Genomic DNA, 20,089 nt, shown 5'->3' on the forward strand with positions numbered 1-20,089 from the left:
CAGATAAAATTAACTTGGTCTTATACAATATTAAACTTAAGTTTCTGTAGTATTTTTTTATTATATAATGATACAGAATCTCATAACATATAGAACTGTTTAATAATGGCATGGTATGGTTTCCCATCAGACAGTATTTAATTGCTGTTTTAAATCACTTGAATCTCCATATAGTTTATCTTAAATTAGTAAAATTTAGTGCAATGACTCCAGCATAAGAAGAATTTTATGTGCTTGTTTTTCTCTGGATGGAGAGGGATAGAAACTTTGCAAATTAGTTTAATGGGTAGATGTTATTTTAAATCTGTCATTAGGCTTATTTATCTGTGATTTCCCTACCCTTTAAAAAACAAGCGATGTAGTACAAAAGTCCTGTGTTTTTTGACTGTCATCTTAAGTGCAAAAGGTTCATTTTTTTTAAGGACAAAATTGCTCTGACAGAGCATTATACTCCTTTTTTTGGATCCTGGATTGGAATTGAGAGTCTCTGATTCCTGAAGGGAGTTCTCAATGGTCTTTTAAGTGGAATTCCTAACTTTAGATGAACTTCTGTGGACTGTGGTAGAAAAGTACATGAAAATGTGAGGTTTTGCAGATTTTTCAAGTATCTGCTTAACCATTTGTTTTCTTATACTCTTATTGAATACATATCTCCCACAAAATTTTATTTTGACAAAAATGGATTTCCTTCAGTTCTGTTGACAGTAATGAAACAAGTAATCTAAAAATTCTGGTCTTCACACTTCAAGGCTAGCTGCCTGTTAGCCTTTTTAGGAATAATTTATTAGTTTACAATATTTCAAAGTTTATTATGTATTCACAGACTATAGAATGGATGAGCTTTTCCTTTAGACAATAGAAGTAGTTTTCTTACTGGAAAACGTACCCAGTGATTTCCTTCTTCCTCTTCTGCCTTCCCCCCACAATGGTACTGTTTAATACATGTCTGATGTGCCATTTGGTATTTTTGGATTGCAAATCTTATATGATTCTTCCTATTATGCCTATATGAATTTTCCTTAAAATGCTGAGCTATCTCTTGATTTCCATCAAAGTTTTGCCAAAGCTCCTTAAATGTGGACCCCTTTTTCAAGTCCTTCCTAATGCCTTTTAACATTTGCTTAAACTGCAGAGGAAGTTTGGTGCACACGCTTTAGTTCTTACTTGCCTGAAGATCTAATAAGGTTTGAGTGCAGTAATGTGTTTCATTATAAAGCAATGCACAGCTCTAGAAATCCACAGAAGTGGGGTTTATGGTGAGTGCTGGGTGTTGCAGCTGCCACAGAGCAGCCACTGATGGGAACTGTGCTACATACTCCCTGTGAAAGAATATATATATATGTGTATTCTTGCTTTCTAGGGAGAGATCACAGGCAAAGCAGGCTCAACTCAGCAAAAGTAATTCAATTAAATCAGAGTAGGGTAGTGAGAAATAAAATCAAACCTTAAAACACCTTCCCCCAGCCTTTCTCTTCCTTCTGGACTCAGCTTCGCTCCTGGTTTCTGTACCTGCTTTCCCTGGGGTGACAGTGAGTGGGGGTTGTGTGAGTTCATTACAGCTTGTGTCAGCAGCTTTGAAAGCCCTAGTGCTGGGGAGAATTAGGAGGGACAGTAACAGGAAATGAGGTACAACATTTGAGTGAATGGCAAAAATCATTAGTGATGTGGAAGGGCATAAGCATCATGCCAGAGAGTAGGAAGGAGGGTGACAGCTGAGGAACTGATTCCATGGGGAACTGCAAACACAGCACTGTGTTGGGTGTGGTACCAGGTACCATGAGCTGTAGGTAATTGGGAGGCCATGCGAAGTGCCTTGGGAAGGTTCTGAACAAATGTTCCCTGTTTAAATTCATGAAAATAGCACAATCTCCTCTTCCACAGCTGTAATTAGAGACAAAATCAGGTGTTATGTTCATGGATCATTTCCATCCAATACTGCTTAAGTAACTCAGAGTGTTGGATTTTTTTTCTTCTACCATTATCCCTTTTTTCTCCTACACACCTCTATGTTTTTTCACTTCTAAGTATTTTGCCATGTAAAGCTCAGTCCTCAGCTGGTATAATTTTCAAACTAACTTCATCAGGGAGGACTTTAGCTCCCAGAAGGAGCTTTATAATTTCTCATAATCATTACAGTATCATAAATAATAACGATGGGAATAATCACAACAGTAGTAGTATAACTGAGGCTGATAGGAAGACTTAAGCTTACTTTTTTAACAGTAATAGAATATCTTGGAATTCTGTGGAGAATTAGGCACCCCATTTCTAAAAACCCAAAAGTTTGTCCAAAATATGAAGATATGAACAAGGAACACAATCACTTAGGATTGGATTAGGTTTTCTCTAACAGTTTTTATTCACTATCCCTAATTTACTCAATGCTGTGTTCTTCACAATACTTTAAGTCTGTGTTTACTCTACATGTGGGACGCTTTGAAAATATGTCCTCTCACTCTACTCCTTTAAACAGCATTTCTAATTACTTTCAGTTCCCCCCACATCATTCTAAACCAGTTCTGCTGTTTTAAAAACTCTTAAATAATCTTGTATCTCAACCTGAAAGAACAAATCCTCTCAAAAAAATATTTTTGTATTTTAAAGGTAATCATTATCTCCTGCAATTACCTCAGCCATAAGGAAGTAGATTTGAAGCCAGTGGATGCTTCACCACTTTGAAGATCAGGTACCTGACTTGGGTACACCACTTACAAAGGTGGATAATTAGCTCTGTTCCAGGAGCTGAAGCATTCCTCTGAGTCACAGCTCCACCTTGCATTCTTCCTTACTGCTAAATGATGCTAGTTTAGGGCTGCAGTAACTCAAATACTTCAAGTCACAGAATGTGGCTAGCCACTTATTTGTGAGCACTGTTTAGGGAAGGGAGGCAGGCAGGAAGGGAGGAATGAGTTAGCAACCTTTTTTACTTTAGTCGTGCAAGTGAAATAACCTCAGAGAACCTAAACAGAGATGTGATGTGGGCTTATTCTACATATTTGTAGGCAGAGTGACAGCCTAATCCTTCATTTTGTTCCTTTTCTGTTTTCCAATGAGTAGCTATTTAGCCTAGCAATGCTATTTGTACAATAGATGTACAGATGCCATTTAAAAAATTGAGTTATGTTGCTAAAATCCTCACTGCATGTGCCTGTGCATGAAAACAGCTCTACATCTCATGTCTGGCTTTGTTACCTGAGGGTGATCTGAACGTAGCAGGGTTGAATGTCCTATTCCCTGAAGTTTCCTATTTGCCTCTGATGGGAGACTGGTTAGTTTGACACTTCTAATATGGGTCAGTAACTGTCAGTACTGGATATTATCAAACCGCTTGTAGCTGAGATTAAATTAATGCCAAAAAAAAGCAATCTCTGGTCTTCTAATTAATCCCACAGGAGTGCAAAAACTCATTTAAGTTAGGAGTTTAGCTGTTGGCAGCGTCAGGAAAAGCTGGTTTCACTTCACTGAGCTGAATTAAAACTCCACATTAATGGAATTAAAGCATGTTGCCCTCCTAAACACTTAGATCCATCAAATCAAAGGCTTAGAAGCTTTATAAACAACTGCAGTGCTACCTTCAATCCTTGACATAAGAAACAACATGCTGAGAATACATCATAAAAACAAACAGTCTTAGCATTCCCTTCACTGGTCTCTAGTGGAATTTTTTAATATTGCATTTATCACTCTTTTTTTGTTTTACTATTGTGAATGACAAAGAATAACTCAGGGCTCTAGTTTTGGGTTTGATTTTGTTGTTTGTTTTGGATCTTTATGAGAAGTTGCAGGTCAATTGATTTAGGAAGCAAATAACTTCAACGCTGTCAGTTTTGACTCGTCAAAATAAAGATACATGAAAACAAAAGAGTTCCTAAATCAGGGCTGTAGCAAATAAAGGACAGGTGTTCTTTGTTGATAGAGGTTGAGGGTTGAGAGAGGAAAGTTAATGATTTTTCAAGTGCTTTCTTTGTAAAGACAATGTGTCTAGGTTTTATCTAAACAAAAGAGAAGAGGAAAGATTTTGGATTGTAGCAACCTTATTTCTTCTACTGTCAGTGCAATAGGCAGGCTTTGGGATGAACTGATTTGAGCATCATGCAATCTGATCCCTTAATGATGGTTTGTCCATATTTTTACATTAGAGAAGTTTAAAACACAATAAATATTTCCCTAACGCATTCATCCCAGATAGGTGTTTCACTGGTGTATTGTGTATCAGTGTCATTTGGGAAGGGAAGGTGGTGGTTCATCTGACCCCTGTGGGGAAAGAAGGGTTTATGATGCTGCCTCCAGTTTCAGCATCATCTGCACAACAAAAGTGCCTTCAGAGCTTTCTTGGCCCAGAACAGAATTAAAGCTGAGCAGACTGGCTACTCACCTTTTTGTTTATATAATGTTTACTGATATGATTATTTGCATAATAAACATTTTAAAAAATATGTGAACACCAGGCTGCTCTATTTTTATTACTTAATGAAGCCATGAAATGGTTCACCTTGCCTGAGAAATAAGTTTAAAACAAAAAGCAATTTAAACCCATTAAAAAGAGAGGTTGGATTCTTTGCTCCCAGTTTTGCACCTTATTATTAATTTACAATCTCATTCTTTGTTCCTTCACTCTTAAGAATTGTCTTACAAGAACAGTATATCCGCCTTGTCTCAATGAACTAAAATAAAATGGATTTAAGTTAAAATTGGTCTTTTACAGGATGTAAAATTCTTTTCTTCAGGGAAAATCCATCTTGTGTGGCTATAGTACTGGACTGTATATTGAAATGTTGTTACTTTATATTATTAAAATTAGTAGGAGGTTCATTCTGTATAATTTTAGAGAAATGGTAGCATTTTTATAAACATTTGTAAAGCATTTTTATAAATGTCAAACTCTGAACATTTTGATCTGTCAGTTTAAAACTGTGCTGCTTACATATCTCAATAGGGATATGTTTAGGCATTCATCACAGAAAGTGTTGGTAGCAGAAAGCTTTATTTCTTCTGTGCTGCAAAAGACATGGCAACTGCACAAGTGTATTAAGCATGCAATGAAATCAGCTTCTTTCTGCTGGTTCCATCAGTTTGATAGAATTCACCAGGAGACTTTCTTTTCCATAAGTCAGTTAGGAATCAAATCAGACTATTATTCTGTCTCCAATAGCAACTTGTGTCAAGCAATGATTAAATTGCATTTTAGACTTTAGGGTGTCATTATAGTCACAATGATAACTTAGAAGGCACAAGTTTCTATTGAGCATCAAACTTGATTTTTATAATTATGTAAAAGAAAATGAGTTTTCAAATCACCAGTTCTGAATTATTTTCATAAAGAAGGCGAGGGCTCATTTGAATACTGTGTCATAAATCCCTAGGAATGGAAAAGGTTTCTAATGGGTGGAATATTGCAGCTAGATGAGCCCCTCACTTGGCAAGAGTGGAGTGTAAAGTTCCTTGTGAATGCGAAATTTTAACCAATATTCATATAATGTTCTGCAGTGTTTGTCCCACCCAGCTGTTCTGTTCGTACCATGATCCTGCAAACTTATAATTCCTAAGTTTGCTATAAAACAGTTAAGGAGCTCTGCAGCTCTTCTTACAAGGGGAATATACTTTTCCACAAGCCTTCTGAAACCTTCTCAAAAAAAACCTCAACATAAAACAAGAGCACACTTGTCACAACAGAAGACACCAGGAAGCAGCAGGACTTGTTTGTCCAGTGACAGGCAGCACAACTCCATGGGCTGCAAAACAGAAACCAAAAAGGATCTTTTCTATCAGACAGCATTGACTATGTTACAGGATGAAATTCATGTAAAAGAGATATGTTGCTCACTAATGTCAAATGAAGTGCTTTGATTGAAAATAAGATGCGTTGCTTCTGAACAAGCAGCTTGAGATATAAGCAAAGCTTGAAAGCAAGACAAAGTCTTCAGTTATTAGAATTAGTGATATAAAACTGACATAAAGATTTATTTTTATTGTGTACTTTGCATTATTAATACTGGGGCTCACTATGTGCTATAGTCATTTAAACTAATCAGAAAATACACCCAGATGCTTCTGCTTTTTAATATCTTATTTAAACAGGATGTCTTGGATAAGGAGTACAATTTATTATCACAAAACTGCCTTTGACTGATGTTTTATCCATTTGTATTTACAATACTATTCTACCATAGTATAATACTGAAATTAGCACATACTGTGTATTTTTAACAGAATTATTGTTAGTCAGGTTACTTAGTCATGTCAGTATAACATATGGGAAGCCATTAGACCTCAAAAATCAGAATCAATCAAAAAGGTTTTTTTAGAAAGTCTGTGTTTTGATATAGAAAAAAATACCATGTTTTTTCCCAAATGTTGTGTCCTAGATTAATAAAAATCCATGTGGAAAGACTCAAGCTGCTTAAAATCTGATAGAGCTAGTGTTGAAGTTACATCAAGGTGCAGCTCTAAGGAATGCATGTCCTCTTTTACTGAGAAACACTGAGAATTAGATTGATTACGTTATCATTTGCTGTTTTACCTTTTGCTCTAAAATTAAATTTGCATTGAATGTTTAGTATATTTAGTGGAATAATTAGCATTTAAGTTATTTTAAATTACTAAACTCTGTGTATGAATCTATATGTATTTAAAAAATGAGTAGGAAAAATAAGGGAGAGTTATCTTCATTTTCTGCTCTTAATGAGAAATGAAAGCTGAATTTAAACTGAAATTGTACAATTAGGTCCTTTTTGATCAGATGAGCACCACTGAGGTCAAAATGCTTTAGACACGTGTAAAACAATCTGATTGTTGTATCTATTTTGGCATTAGCTAAACTGCTAGAGACAGTACGAGCAAGAGCAACTTCTATTTCTTTAACAAATGCTTTTCTTTATTCTTCCTTGGCCGTCCAGTCATTCCCAGCACAGCACTGCAACGCGTCCCCCCACAGTGAGCTTGCAGCGGACCATTTCTGTGGAAGGGTAAGATGATTCTCTGTTGAAGCTGCTGTAGAGGTGTCAGGTACCACTGAGCTACCCACACACACAGGGCTCCTCATCAGATGGGGTGTTTAAGTCTGTGAGATGAAGCAATGAAGTTTCAAATTAGTGCTGATCCTTTCTTGGTACTTACGCTGGAAGGTTGGGTTTTCATGGAGATGAGAGTATCTGTCATGGAGATATATTGGATACATTTCTTCAATTAATCTCACTTGAGTAGTGTTAATATTTACTTGTGTTAGCTGTAAAATCTCCCCACTTACCATGGAAAAGCCCAGTGAAGTCTTACTCTGTTTTCTTAATGTATGCATGAGTTCTGTTTGACAAATCAGTGTTCAAAACTAAGGATGAAGAAGTGCTGATAGAAAATATTAGCCCTGTGCTGGTGAATATCTGTGTACATGAGTGTTAAGTGTAGAACACAGCTCTGGGCGCATAGCTGCCTCAATTTTAACTAAGACAATGGTGTAAAATGCGAAAAATGCACAACTACAGATAATATTCTTGCATCTTTACAGTATTAGAAAGGCTCATATTTCACACAAGAACACACATTTTGTTTGCACTGACTGGCATAGTCTAAAAACATGTCAATTCTTTTTTATTCCCTCCCATAGAAATGTGGAACTCTGTAGGCATGGGTAATAACCTATCATTGGCTGCTCTCAGTTCATATTTCAAAGCTTTTCTTTCTTGTGATAAAAGTGAGACTATAAAGTTTCCACAGAGGAAAGATGTCGTCTTGTTGTCTTTTAGTTTCTGTTACAATTTGCTGTGGTGCAGTCAGAAAATAAATTGGTCACTGTGTAAAATAATCCTGTCCTAAGACAAGTCTGAAATAGTTTTCTCAAAAGTCCAAATTTTTAGTTTCTTACCTAGATCTATGATTTTAAAATATGATTATTTAAAATATGTATAACAGCTATGGTAATTATTCATTGAAAATTAGATTGAATAATGGAATTATGCAGGAAAAGTGCATGTGGCTCAAGGGCTATCATCTGGAAGATAGTTCTATAAATAAAGCCTTAATTGTCATCCAGCCATTCTGCTCAAAACAGGACCAAATTTAAGGTAGATCAAGTTGCTCAGGGTCTTGTCCAGTGAAGCTGTGGCTATCAAAAACCTGGAGATTGCTCAAGTCCTGGACTAGCAGTCTCAGTGCTTAAACACCCTCCTTTTAGATTTCTTTTCTTTATCTCTCTAATCCAAAAAGAGAGTCCTAATAAATTCCCCTGAATCTTCTTCAAATCATCTCATGAATGAATTGATGTTTGAAATAAAATTGAGCTTCAAGAACAATTTGGGTGGTAAAAAAGTAGGGGGAGAAAAATAATTTGCTCTGTTGAGATTTAAGGAAGGAAATTCTATTAGGATGTCTCTGGCTTGGTCTACTGGACCAATTCAGGAATCATCCTGTAGCTTTAAACTTCTACTTAAATCTGGAAATCAATCTTTCTAAATGAATATTTAGATAAATTGCAGAATCTGTACTGGCCACACAGACAACTTGCATATATTGTGTGTGAATCATTACAGTACAGAAAATCTGCAATTGATGCACATGTCTCCTGTTGCTCAGGAGGTAGAAGAACATCAGCTTGTAATTATTACCAATCAACTTACACTGCATCATATTTCATTTCACATAGGAAAGTGGGACTGTTAGCCTATTCCACTGCTGAGCAGAAATGAGTAATCAGCTCAGCCCTAAATATTTCATTATGTTAAAGCTCAATTTATTCTGTTTTTGTGGAGTCCATGCTGCTATGTTTACAGCTAATAGAATTTGAGGTCAAAACAAAGTTATTTTTCTCTTTTAGGAACTGTGTTCCTATCAGAAGAATCCTGTATTTAGGAGAATCACTAAATTGGTTTTGGGATGCACTTTTTAAACGGCTGCTTTACCTGCAAGGCATCCCTGGCACACGCTGACATTTGTACCTTGCATGCTGGCTCTCTCTGACTGACTGTGGAGTCACTGAAGTGATATAATTACTGGGTCCTATGAATGAAAAATTAAATCTAGGAGGGTTAAAGAAATACAGAGGGAATTGCATTTGCGAGCTTTTAGTCCTTTCCACCCTGTTGCAATACATGATAATAGAGCTGGCCAGAAGAGATTTTTAAAGAATTTGAATAGCTTTTTTTCAACGAGGTGATAGATGAACACGTAAAATCATTTAATTTTTCATTAGAGAGGGCTTTTGTGGACTTCATGTCAGGCAACAACATGAATGACCAGGTGGGAAAAATAAAAGCATCTTTAAAGATTTTTTTCCAATATATTCAAGCCATATATTCTTCACAGTGTAATAACTGTACATGAGGTGTACAGATTTAGTCTGTATATAAAGGCATGAACTTCAGAGGTGTTGGAGGTCTTCATTAGCAACTTCCCTAATGTTTTATTTTCATGGTTTAAAAACCAAGAAAAATCTATTGTTTGAATTTGAAAATATTGTTATTTTGAGTTTTTTGAAGTGATTTTAATGAACAATCTTAGCTGTGACTATCCAAAATATTGGTTGAAAACAGCCCTTGTTTTTTTTTTAATCCTGCCATACTAGCACACAAAGCTTTAATGTTAGTGATGTTTGACAGCTATTCTCTCTGCTTTTGGCATCCACACTAAATTGACTTTTATATGCTACCAGCCAACTCTTAGAAACTGGGATTTCAACTTATTTGATCAAGTCTTTTTGACTTCTCAATATGTCTGAGGATCTGAAATACATTTAAAAATATTTATACATAAATAAACAGCATTTGAACCATTACTAAGGATAAGAATTTTTATTCTGAACAAGACAGATATTACAGAATGGTTTTAGTTTCAGAAGTGTCTTCTATAAAGTAATTTGACATGCTTGCGACTAGCGGCCTGTGTATTGATATTTCCAAACATGGCTTAGAGGCACTGCTATTTTTAGGTATTCTCTGAGCATTTGAATACTTCCTGTCTCTTGGTAATGCAATTCTGTTGCCTCTCACCAATTCCGTCTCATCTAGCTTTGTTTACAAACTGTAAAGCTGGAGCATTCATGGTAAATAGAGCTATTGAATGCTGCAAGTAATAGTTTCTACAACAGTGGTTTCAGTATGGAACCAATAGTTTTTAAAAGCAAGATGCAAAGCAAACCTCTCTAGTATGGAGTTGTCTGTGCTGGGTATATAAGATGGTACAGAGATGCAGTTTTCAGTATTTATTTTGATTATTAGCATGGAAATAGTATACCTCCTGGAACAGGGAAGAGAGATAAGTGATTATGTGAGACAAAGGATAAATGAACTATCAGACAGGAATAATCATATCCCTTTTAGAGCTGAAGGACAGCTATATTGGCTGTCCTACATTATCTCTCTAAAAATCCATGAGATTTCTCAAACCCAGGAGGCCGACTACTGTGCATTTGAAGTAAATGTCAGGTGTCATGGTAAAAATGCAGTCCAGTTTTTAAAATCAAAAAGATTATTCCTGTATGCCAATTCCATCTTGCTATCTGCAAGCAGAAAACTTGTCCTGGTGTGCAGGCTTTAATTTCTCTACAAAAGATAAACTGAAAGATTGCTAGAGTCCAGAGGTCTTCCTACAGAACAAAATCTGTTGCAAAATATAACCCAGTGCAATCACACATGCATCAGTCAGGTTGAAGCCTGGCCCCCAGTAGGTTTCCTTGTATTAAGTATACATAAAAGTTAGTGACAATTTGGGCATGATGTTTGCAGAATAAATGCATTAAAATTGTAGTCATTATTAAAGCTAGAATAAATCATTGCTTTTACATGTTCAATGAACAAGAAATTCAAGGAATCCATCGTCAAATCAACAAAATACTTTTTTCAAGCAGATAGGGTAACTTTAGCTACCTGAAATATCACAGGCAAAGTGATATTTTACTATGTAATCTGATGAATGTACATCTTACTAAAGGCTGAGTGCTTAGTTGTTAGTATACCAATATTTGGTCAAATGAAATAAGTCACTAATCGAATTTGAAGGCCAAAACATTGCTTCAGTTTATGCAGGCAAAGTTACCCCTCTGGACTGTGATGGTCAATATGAAAGCAGTTGATAAGAGGAAGGCTTCCTTATTTTTTGTTATTTTCAATAATAATTAAAAGTAGGATGACACTGATTAAAGTCACTCTCAGGGATGAAACCTCACAGGGTCAGGTGTAACACTGGTGTGTGCAGGTGCCACGAGGTGATGAAGAACTGGGAACTGAGAAAGGAAGGTCTGTTGCTCCCTACCACTGCCTGGTGCTTTGGTCACTGCAATAAAGGCAAATGAGAGGGAGGGCCAGGGAGGAAAAGCAAAGGGTGGAGCTGTTTCACATCAAATTCACAGATTTTTCATTTGTGTGAAACAAGAGTTGTAGAAGTAGGAAAGAAAATCTATACAAAGAAAGCTTGGTTCCACCAAAACTCAAAGCCTTTTACAAGGGTGTGTGTGAATATTTCAGGCCTTCAACCACTTAGAATTTCATATCATCCCTTGTTTGAGTAATCAGATTTTAAACCATCACACACTGGCACATAGTCTGTCCCTCCAATCTTCTTGTGTTCAATGCTGTGAAGAATGAACAATCTATTTGAAACACCTTTTTTTAGGTTCTTCCAGTATGAATGTCCTTTGCTTGCCAGAAATAAATACACAGGTATTTATCAGAATCTTTTGAAGCATGAGAGGAAAACCGGAATTACTGTTGTGAACAGGAAATGGCTTGATTTGCCAAATGAATCTAATGTAACTCAGTGCTCACACTGTGGATTGTTTGAAGCCAAACATATTTATACTGCTTAGGAGAAGGGGCCTTGCTGCCTTAGATTTGGTGTGGGTTCTTTCAGAGAATCACAGAATGGCTTGGGTTGGAAGGGACTTTAAAGATCATCTGGTTCAAACCCCACCCCATCTTACACTAGACCAGGTTGCTCAATTGCCCATTCAACCTGGCCCTGAACACTTGCAGGGGCTGGGTATCCACAGCTTCTCTGAGCAACCTGTGCCAGTGCCTCACCAGCCTCACTGTAGATACATTCCTCTTAGTATTTAATCTAAATCCACCCTGTTTCAGTTTAAAGCCATTTCCTGTTGTCCTATCCCCTGTGTGCTCTTCTCCTTGATTTGCTAATGTGACTTTACCCAAATGATACAACTTCAACTTCACCTCCTGCTGTTTGCTCATTCAAATAGCTGGGATGGGTTTTCTTGCACTATATAATATTATAAAGGTTGTGGACCCTGACTTGTATATTGATGCTACCCTAATGCAAACAGTAAGAGAAATATTCTTCTGGGCTTTCTGTGATCCGTATTACTATAACACCAAAGCAACAAAGACTTTATGCATGCTTTCAACATCCTTTGTGAAGAAAATGGCAGTTTGGGGGAAGGAGGAAAGTCAAAAAACCAACAATAACAACAAAAAGAAAAAAAAATATTAAAAAGCCATCACAACAAAAAAACTGCAGCCAAATCAAGATCAAAGCCATATTTCTAAGCCTCTACAGATTTGAGACACCTCATCGATTGTATAAAACTGAAGAAAGCCCTAGGGTCTGATGTTTGAAAGCACCCTGTGTTGCTTAATATTTCTGTAGGTATTTCAAAAACCACAAAACGTGTCAGCTCTCCAATTTTATTGATGGTACAAAAGAAACAGAAAGACAGAGCTGTGTCAATTGAGATGAATACTAAAACTGACTCTTTTCTTTAATGTTGCCAGCAGTAAAAAAAAAATCAATTTAATCATGGATTTTCTTTCAGTTAATTATTATAAGAATTACTTGTTTTTAGAAAGCACTGCCCCATCATTTATCAGTCCAGTTTTAATCTCTTAAATTAGATCTATAATTACTATGGATTCCAGTCTGTAGAAGAATGATAGTAATAGTCACATTTTTTCTCTTGTCATTTTCTGTTTGTTAAAAGTAAACTGATAAACTGATCAAACCAAATAATAAACTGATATAGTAAACTGATAAACTGATCAAACCAGTACAAATGTAGTAAATAAAAAGAACTTGCTGTTTTTAAGATAGTGATCAATTTAAACATGCATAAACCAAACAAACCTGCTAAGGAGAGAAATGCTGCACTATGATTTATTTTTGGTCACTGCATTTTTATGACAGAAGACATTTTCTTAAGTGTTGACATTTTGTTCCTACTTATTGTTTTCAAATATTAATTTCGTAATCTTTGCTCTTACATCAGGCCTGCAGTTTATAATGTGATTTACAGAATCTGATCTGATGCATTCCCCAAAGCAAGTAACCAAGTCCATCCAAATTGATTGTGCCATTGATTTCTCAGCCTGTAAATTTGTGTGGATTGCAGCATTTTATTTGCTCTTTACTCCTGGATCTATTAATGTAAATCTTCCTTTCTTCTTTCTCTACCTTTTTATTTCCTTTCCTGATCTCCTTTACAGAGGCACTGCTTCCCTTTTTTTGATTTCTCTCTTCTTTCCTCTTTTCTTTCCTTTTTTCCCTTCTCTTTTTTTTTTTTCCCTCCCTTCTGCTGCCTTCTGTCAGTCCAGGAACGTTTTCATCTCACACTCCTTTCTAATTTCTGCTTGATTTCCCCTGCTGTTCTGCTCTGTTTGTATGTGGTACAGAGCTGCAGGAGGGTATAAAACATGCACACACCAAATTAATGTGCTAGTATGCTTTGTTAGCACCTACAAAGTTACCTTCAGCTGTATTTATCACAGAAGAAATTGTAAATGGGATAAATAGTTAAAGCTGGAGGCTGAAACATGAATTTCACAAACATTGGATGTCAGACTGCTCCCTTTTCCAGGGTAGCTATAGAGTGCCATCTATTGTATCCAAATAAAACATCTTCACAGAGCAAGCTGAGTGGGAAGGGACCCGCAAGAATCACTGAGTCCAACTCCTGGCCCTGCAGAGGACATCCCCAAGAGTCACACCATATGCCTGAGATCATTGTCCAAATGCTCCTTGAACTCTGTCAGGCTGGTGCTGTGACCACTGCCCTGGGGAGCCTGCTCAGTGCCCAACCACCCCATCTTAAAATGAGTTCTGCCTTAGTTGCTGTTTTCTGCAGGCAGCTAGACATTCTGAGTGCATTAACTACAAGCAAGCATCATTCACATTTGAGTTACTTTTCTTTCAGTTCTCAACTCTCCCATCATCATGTCATCTTTAAGTGTTTGATTCCATCACCTCCTTTACAGCATTTATCTGCATTTTGTCTTGAGTTCTCTCATGTGTACTGGAACTACATTAATAACAATTTTTCACAGAGGCAAAGAAATTTTTCCTATTGTTATTTCCCACATTCAAGAAAAATTGGAACAGCTGTTCTTAGACTTCCTTAAATATCATTAAGGGTTGACTGTAACTTTTATACCAGGTGATAAAATATGTAACACCCTCATCTTCAGCTTAGACATTTCAGTGAGTGTTGATAAAGCATTGGCAGGTAACTAACTGCTGCATCACTTTTAAAAGATCACTTGGGCAGTGGCTGGTATTTTAGTTGGTTTCCTTAATAAATATTTGTCCTACTTCATAAATTTTATATCAACTTTTTTACCATCATTAGCCCTTTTCTTCATTGTCATTCTAAGTACACCATGCAAATGCATATTTTTAAAACATATTTATTATATTAAGGTGAATTGGCAAGTAAATTCTACTTCCTATAGCTTTTGTAATACAGTAAGGGCTAAAGGTTATTTTTATAATGACAACAGCACTTAGGTGTTCTTGAGTCCACATTTCAGATTCTGCAGGGTACTCAGATATGAAAGAAATACAAAGACATGCTAAGGATGGTCAGCCTCTATTCAGCCAAATCTGAGTCATGATCAAAATGATCTGATTAGGTAAAAGAGCAGGGGCAGAAACCCATTGCATTCTAATCACAGCTTCTGACATTTTCCCCTTATTGTCTGAACTTCCTCTGAACATAATCATCCAAGAGCAGAATGTGAATTTTGCTGTCAAAAGGCCAAAATTATAAAACAGCACTGACAGCACTTTAGGCATAAATCTGCTGACTTGATCAGAGACAGGGATTAATAACTGGGCCAACATTTTGTTGAGCTGCACAGCTTACTATTCATTAGATACCCAGTTGTATTGACCTAGTTTTGTCCATGGCCCTGGCTTTCAACTAATTTGATTCAAGCTGCCTGTCATTTGTGAAAATACTCATTTTTATTTTGAACAAGATCTCTTCTGATTTCTCACCAGCAGACCATGCAAAGATACTGGTTTGACTTTGCTGCCTCTTTTTCCTTAATATTCTGGTAAATAATAAATGGCAGCTGCTCAACTCTTGCAAAGTATTTCTGATGAGTAGGGCTTGAAGATGACAAGTGTCACTGTATCATTTTGTGGATGAGGAAACTGAAGGTGGGAGAACAAATGAGTTGCCAAGAACACTCAGCAGTGCATGGGCTAAGCAGAGAAGAGAAGTCATGCTTTCAGCTCACTGTCCCAGTTCTGCTCCAACCCCCAGGCCACACTTCTAATTAAAAACCTGTTTAGACTTCTTAGATTCTGGATTGCATTATGTCTACTCTGCACATATTTAGCAAGGTGTTAAAGGAGTTGCTACAAGGAAAATCAACAGCGGTGATGCAAAAAAAAAAAAAAAAAAAACCTCTGCCTTTATTTTCTGATTCTTAAAAATACTTCAAAAAATCACAAATTCAATACAATATATCTTTTTCTCACAGCTGTATTTTTAACTGTTTTCTGACTTTACAACATTATGAATGTCAAGGGATGAAGGACCATATGGAGTAGGACTAATACATTACTTTAGTCTTCTCTTTCAAATATATGAAACTTCTGTTTCAGAAAGCTGAGATGTTACTTTAACATCATAATCAAGCTGGGGATACCACTTGAATTTTAGCACTGGGTAAAGATTAACAACTGCCTGTGATTTCAGAAGTATCATGTCAAGATAAAGTCTCCATGTGTCCATAAGATTAAACTTGTATCAAATAAGGCATTGCTCAATTTAATCACTTCTCTTCCTTTTTTCTCTGTTCTTTAAAAACATAATGGAAATGAAAGATCCATTTGTGTGATGCAGAACTGTGCTATAATATGGAGGAAATATTGAATCTTTTATACAAGAAGCATTCTGTAGAAAGTGTGATTTTATTGCTGGCAGCTTTTTTTTTGTAAACTTAAAGAATGAGTAGAGCATCTTATTTCTCTGGGACGAGTCACAGATACCTATATGTATGTTTGGGAGACTTGCAGGGCTGGGCTTAAAATTTATACATCATAATTGAACAGCATTTTCACTTTTTCTGAAAATTAAATTTTAGTGGGATTTGAAATGGGGTAAGTACCAATAAACATGGAGTGTTTGTATGTATATGTGGTTGTGTGTGCTTGTGTATCCAAGGGAGAGCCAGCTCTGAGGCCTCGTATGTAGAGACTGGGAACAAAAATATTTGGGACCCTCTCTCAAGGATGCTACCTTGATTGCTTAGGAAAGTTATCTATTTGTGGAAATAAGTATTCCCATCAGTAAATTGCATGTTAGGTTTACATCCTCTGGGTCATATTTTCAATTTACAGATGAAAAGAGCTGTGTGAGATATACCTGTTATTATTTATTGATTTCCATCACAATTAATAGTTTTTAAAGAGCATGGCAAAAGCAGGTACCCCTTGGGCTGGTTCAGTGATAAAGCTGCAACGTGACTTAAAATTGCAAGATCCTGATAGTGTCAAACCAAAGTTTGTAATGAGATTCTGCTGAATTAGCTTGATCATGTAAATGTTACTTGCTCCAAATCTGTCAGGATCACAACTGCCATGGCTTTTCTTGGAGTTGTAAGTTTTTTCTTTGTTCATTTGTTGCAAAAGCAAGACTAGAATTTAAAATTAAAAGGTACTATATAAAGATTGAAAATCTGGATATATAACATTGCTATAAATTAGATTATTACATACATTCAGTGCTTTTTCCTTTTAATAAATTTGTCACTTAACATAGTGAAGATGACTCCAATGGGGTGAAATTAATAGGGATGTTTCAATTCAACCATGAGGGAAAAAAATTAGTGCTGGTTGATTCCTACCTTATCTGTTCACCAGTTAACAGCTTTGTCATCTGTTACATCTGTTATTAGACAATAGCAGGCCATTGTGTCTTAGGAAAAATGTAGTATGCTTAAGATGCTACGAAAAATGCATATGCAGTAAGAGTGCCTAAACATTATGATTTTGTTTCTGTACAGAGAGCCTCGCAAAATCATCCTGCACAAGGGCTCCACAGGACTTGGTTTCAACATTGTGGGAGGTGAAGACGGGGAAGGCATTTTCGTGTCTTTCATCCTCGCAGGTGGGCCAGCGGATCTCAGCGGAGAGCTGCAGCGAGGAGATCAAATCTTGTCTGTAAGTGTTCTCTTGGGCTGTCCTCACCAGCTTCTTCATCTTGTTCTTTGGCCATACTGCAAGGGGCACACAAAGACATTTTTCTCGTTTCCATGTTGGGAAATCTGAGCTGCAAAGAACTATTTCCTGAATATTTTGGTTATTTTGCCTTTGAGTTTTAGAGCATTTGTTACTGCTGTTACTTGCATTTAGCTGGGAATGAGACTTTTCTCTACTTAATGCTACCTACACTACCGTGACACCTCAGGAAGGACCTAAGAACATTGCAGACCTAAGCATCCCATAGTTTGGCCCATCATCCAGTTCCATTTTTCCCAAAACACACACCTGAGTCGAAGGATATTTCTCAATTTCACCTTTTCTTGGAGAACAAGCAGTAGGATGAAATCATCTATGCTCAGGCTGCCATCTAGTGTGCACTCAAGTGCTTAGCAAATAGCTCACTTCAACAAGGAGGTGAATTAGGTTACGTACATTATCTCTCTGCCTCTGATGAATTTGATGATCCCTCTGAAATTCTTTTCAAGTTTTATTGGATTAAATGCTTTTTAGCCTGAGGTTATATTTTGCATACTTAGACTCAAAAACAAATTTTTAATTTTTCATTCATGAATATATTGATATCACACATTTTAAAACCAGAACATTTGTGTTTTAGGTTCTGTCAAGTAATTGAACATCTGACTGAAATAATCTGAATATAAAGAAATTTGAATAAGAATGAAAGCCTTGAAAATGTAGTTAAATATCCATTGACATTATTCACATTCCTTACAGGAGAAAAAAAAAAAAAAGAAACTATCCCAAATTGATGCAGATGTGACTGTTTCGTGTGAAGCACAACAATAGCCTTAAGGCAAAGAGCTGAAATACAGGAATTATTTATCCCAGATAAATGGTGGATGCACTAGGCTGCGGTATCACACTGCTTCCCACTGTTGTGCCTTCTTTCCCTGTGAATCCTGCATCCCTGGCTGTAATTCAGGAATTGAGGATGGAAGATGGCTTCAGCCTGGATGGTTTGTAATGCAGTCATGCAACACTTTCAGGGTCAATGTTTAAATTCATAAGAAAGCTGGATATGGTTTTCCTACAGTGCTAAGGATTGTTTTGGCCTATTCTATGAAAAGTAAATTTTATGAATAATAAATTCTATGAATTTGCCTTTCACCTGTCAAAGTTTTGTAAAAAGTTGTAAAGAGGTGGCTGGAGGTGTTTTGCTATATATAGAAAATCTGGTTAAGTTATCACCAAAGGGAGGCAGTAACCTGACATCGTGAGGATCACAAGAGTGAATTTTATCTAGACCTGTTCCTTAAAAGTGCTGTAAGAAAAAATGAGCAAGAGCAAGTAAAGAGTGTTTGGGAGCCCACACAGGCAGGCAGGTAGAACACCACGCAACTACATCTGAAATGCAAAACAGTAAATTTATTTCTTTACCTCACTAACCAGAGGATCCCAAGGCAACACCTGGGCAGACACAGGAGTGGGAACGCAGGAACCGTCAGGCTCAGCCCACCCTCAGGGGTGGCAGGGCTGTTCTTTGCACCTATTTATTGAGGGCCCACGCACATGGGGCTTACCACCATGCTGTGATCTCTGTGCTTTTTATGATCTCTGAGCTCTGATCTTCCCTCTCCCAAAGCAGGGAGCTCAGGCAGGTCCCTGAGAGTGCCTCCAAGTCCCTCAGACACCTACGTTATCTCTGAACAGAAATTCAGTTTCTCAAAACAGACAGAGGACAGACAGCAGTGAGCATAATCTAAGGGGGAATATTCCCACACTGATATTCTCCAGGCCTCAGCATTCCCACCTGCAAGGTCTCTTGGAATCTCACATCCTCCTTTGCACTGCTTTTAACCCTTTCCTCCCAACAGTGCCTTAAAGAGCTGTCCAAGTAGAAAGTTTCTAGGGAATTGCAAGAAAATCCAAGTAGAGTCTTATAAAGTTATCCTTATGAAGAGATAAGGAAGTAAAAGGCCTGTGTCAGGAAGAGGCACAGACAAGAAACCCAAAGAATAGAAAGAGAAGTTTCTTCAGGACAATTATGCAATTTATTTTTCTTTCGTTAGATGCAGCAAAATAGGGCTGACTAACAGAGACTAATGAGATCAAAGCCTTTCACAGTACATTGTATTCTGAAATCCAGAAGTTCAAATACAAATTTAAAAGTCCATTTACTTTTAAGCAGGATATATTTACAACTGTATGTTACGGCCACAGTAAAATTTTTAAATCTATTTTTTCTGTTTTGTAGTGGCATTTTCCATAAGGTTCTAATTAATGTTACCATTGTTGCATCAGCATTTACTTGTCATGCAAGAGTTGTTTATTTGTTCATTGAGCAGAGAGGGATGGAAATTATTACTAAATTAGACTGCATGCATATCCCCAGGCAATCTCCCAGTCAGGCCCTTGTTATTTATTTAATCACAAATAACTATTATGGATCCATTTTGCCATATTCAGAAAAAAAACAGTTTCATGCACAGGGCTCATTATTCTTGTACCATTTTCTAGTGAAGGGTCCCAGACACCTTAGTTTTATAAGGACTGCAGAAAAAATGTCTGTTTCTCTATGTTTGTTCTTTCTTGTCTCATCCCTCAGAAACACTTATTTCCCTACAGAAATACTTTTCCCATTTGTTTCTCAAAACATGACAAATCTGATTAGCAAGAACAAATAGTCCCCTCAAAGCTGCTA

The 20,089-nt window shown here is 36.8% G+C and overlaps 1 protein-coding gene across 16 annotated transcripts in view; it reads left to right on the top strand.

Moving 5' to 3' along the window:
• DLG2 (discs large MAGUK scaffold protein 2) overlaps positions 1–20,089 on the top strand; it is a 988,724-nt gene that overhangs the window by 756,557 nt on the left and 212,078 nt on the right. For 14 of the 16 annotated variants that reach the window (XM_066572327.1, XM_066572326.1, XM_066572328.1 and 11 more), the window contains 2 exons: positions 6,897–6,965; positions 17,229–17,385. In XM_066572327.1, the coding sequence (XP_066428424.1) occupies positions 6,897–6,965; positions 17,229–17,385 (226 nt within the window). The remainder of the gene's footprint in view (positions 1–6,896; positions 6,966–17,228; positions 17,386–20,089) is intronic. The other 2 variants (XM_066572332.1, XM_066572334.1) reach the window with 1 other exon arrangement.

Source organism: Molothrus aeneus, chromosome 2 (genome assembly GCF_037042795.1).
Source record: "Molothrus aeneus isolate 106 chromosome 2, BPBGC_Maene_1.0, whole genome shotgun sequence".
Classification (NCBI taxonomy): Eukaryota; Metazoa; Chordata; class Aves; order Passeriformes; family Icteridae; genus Molothrus; species Molothrus aeneus.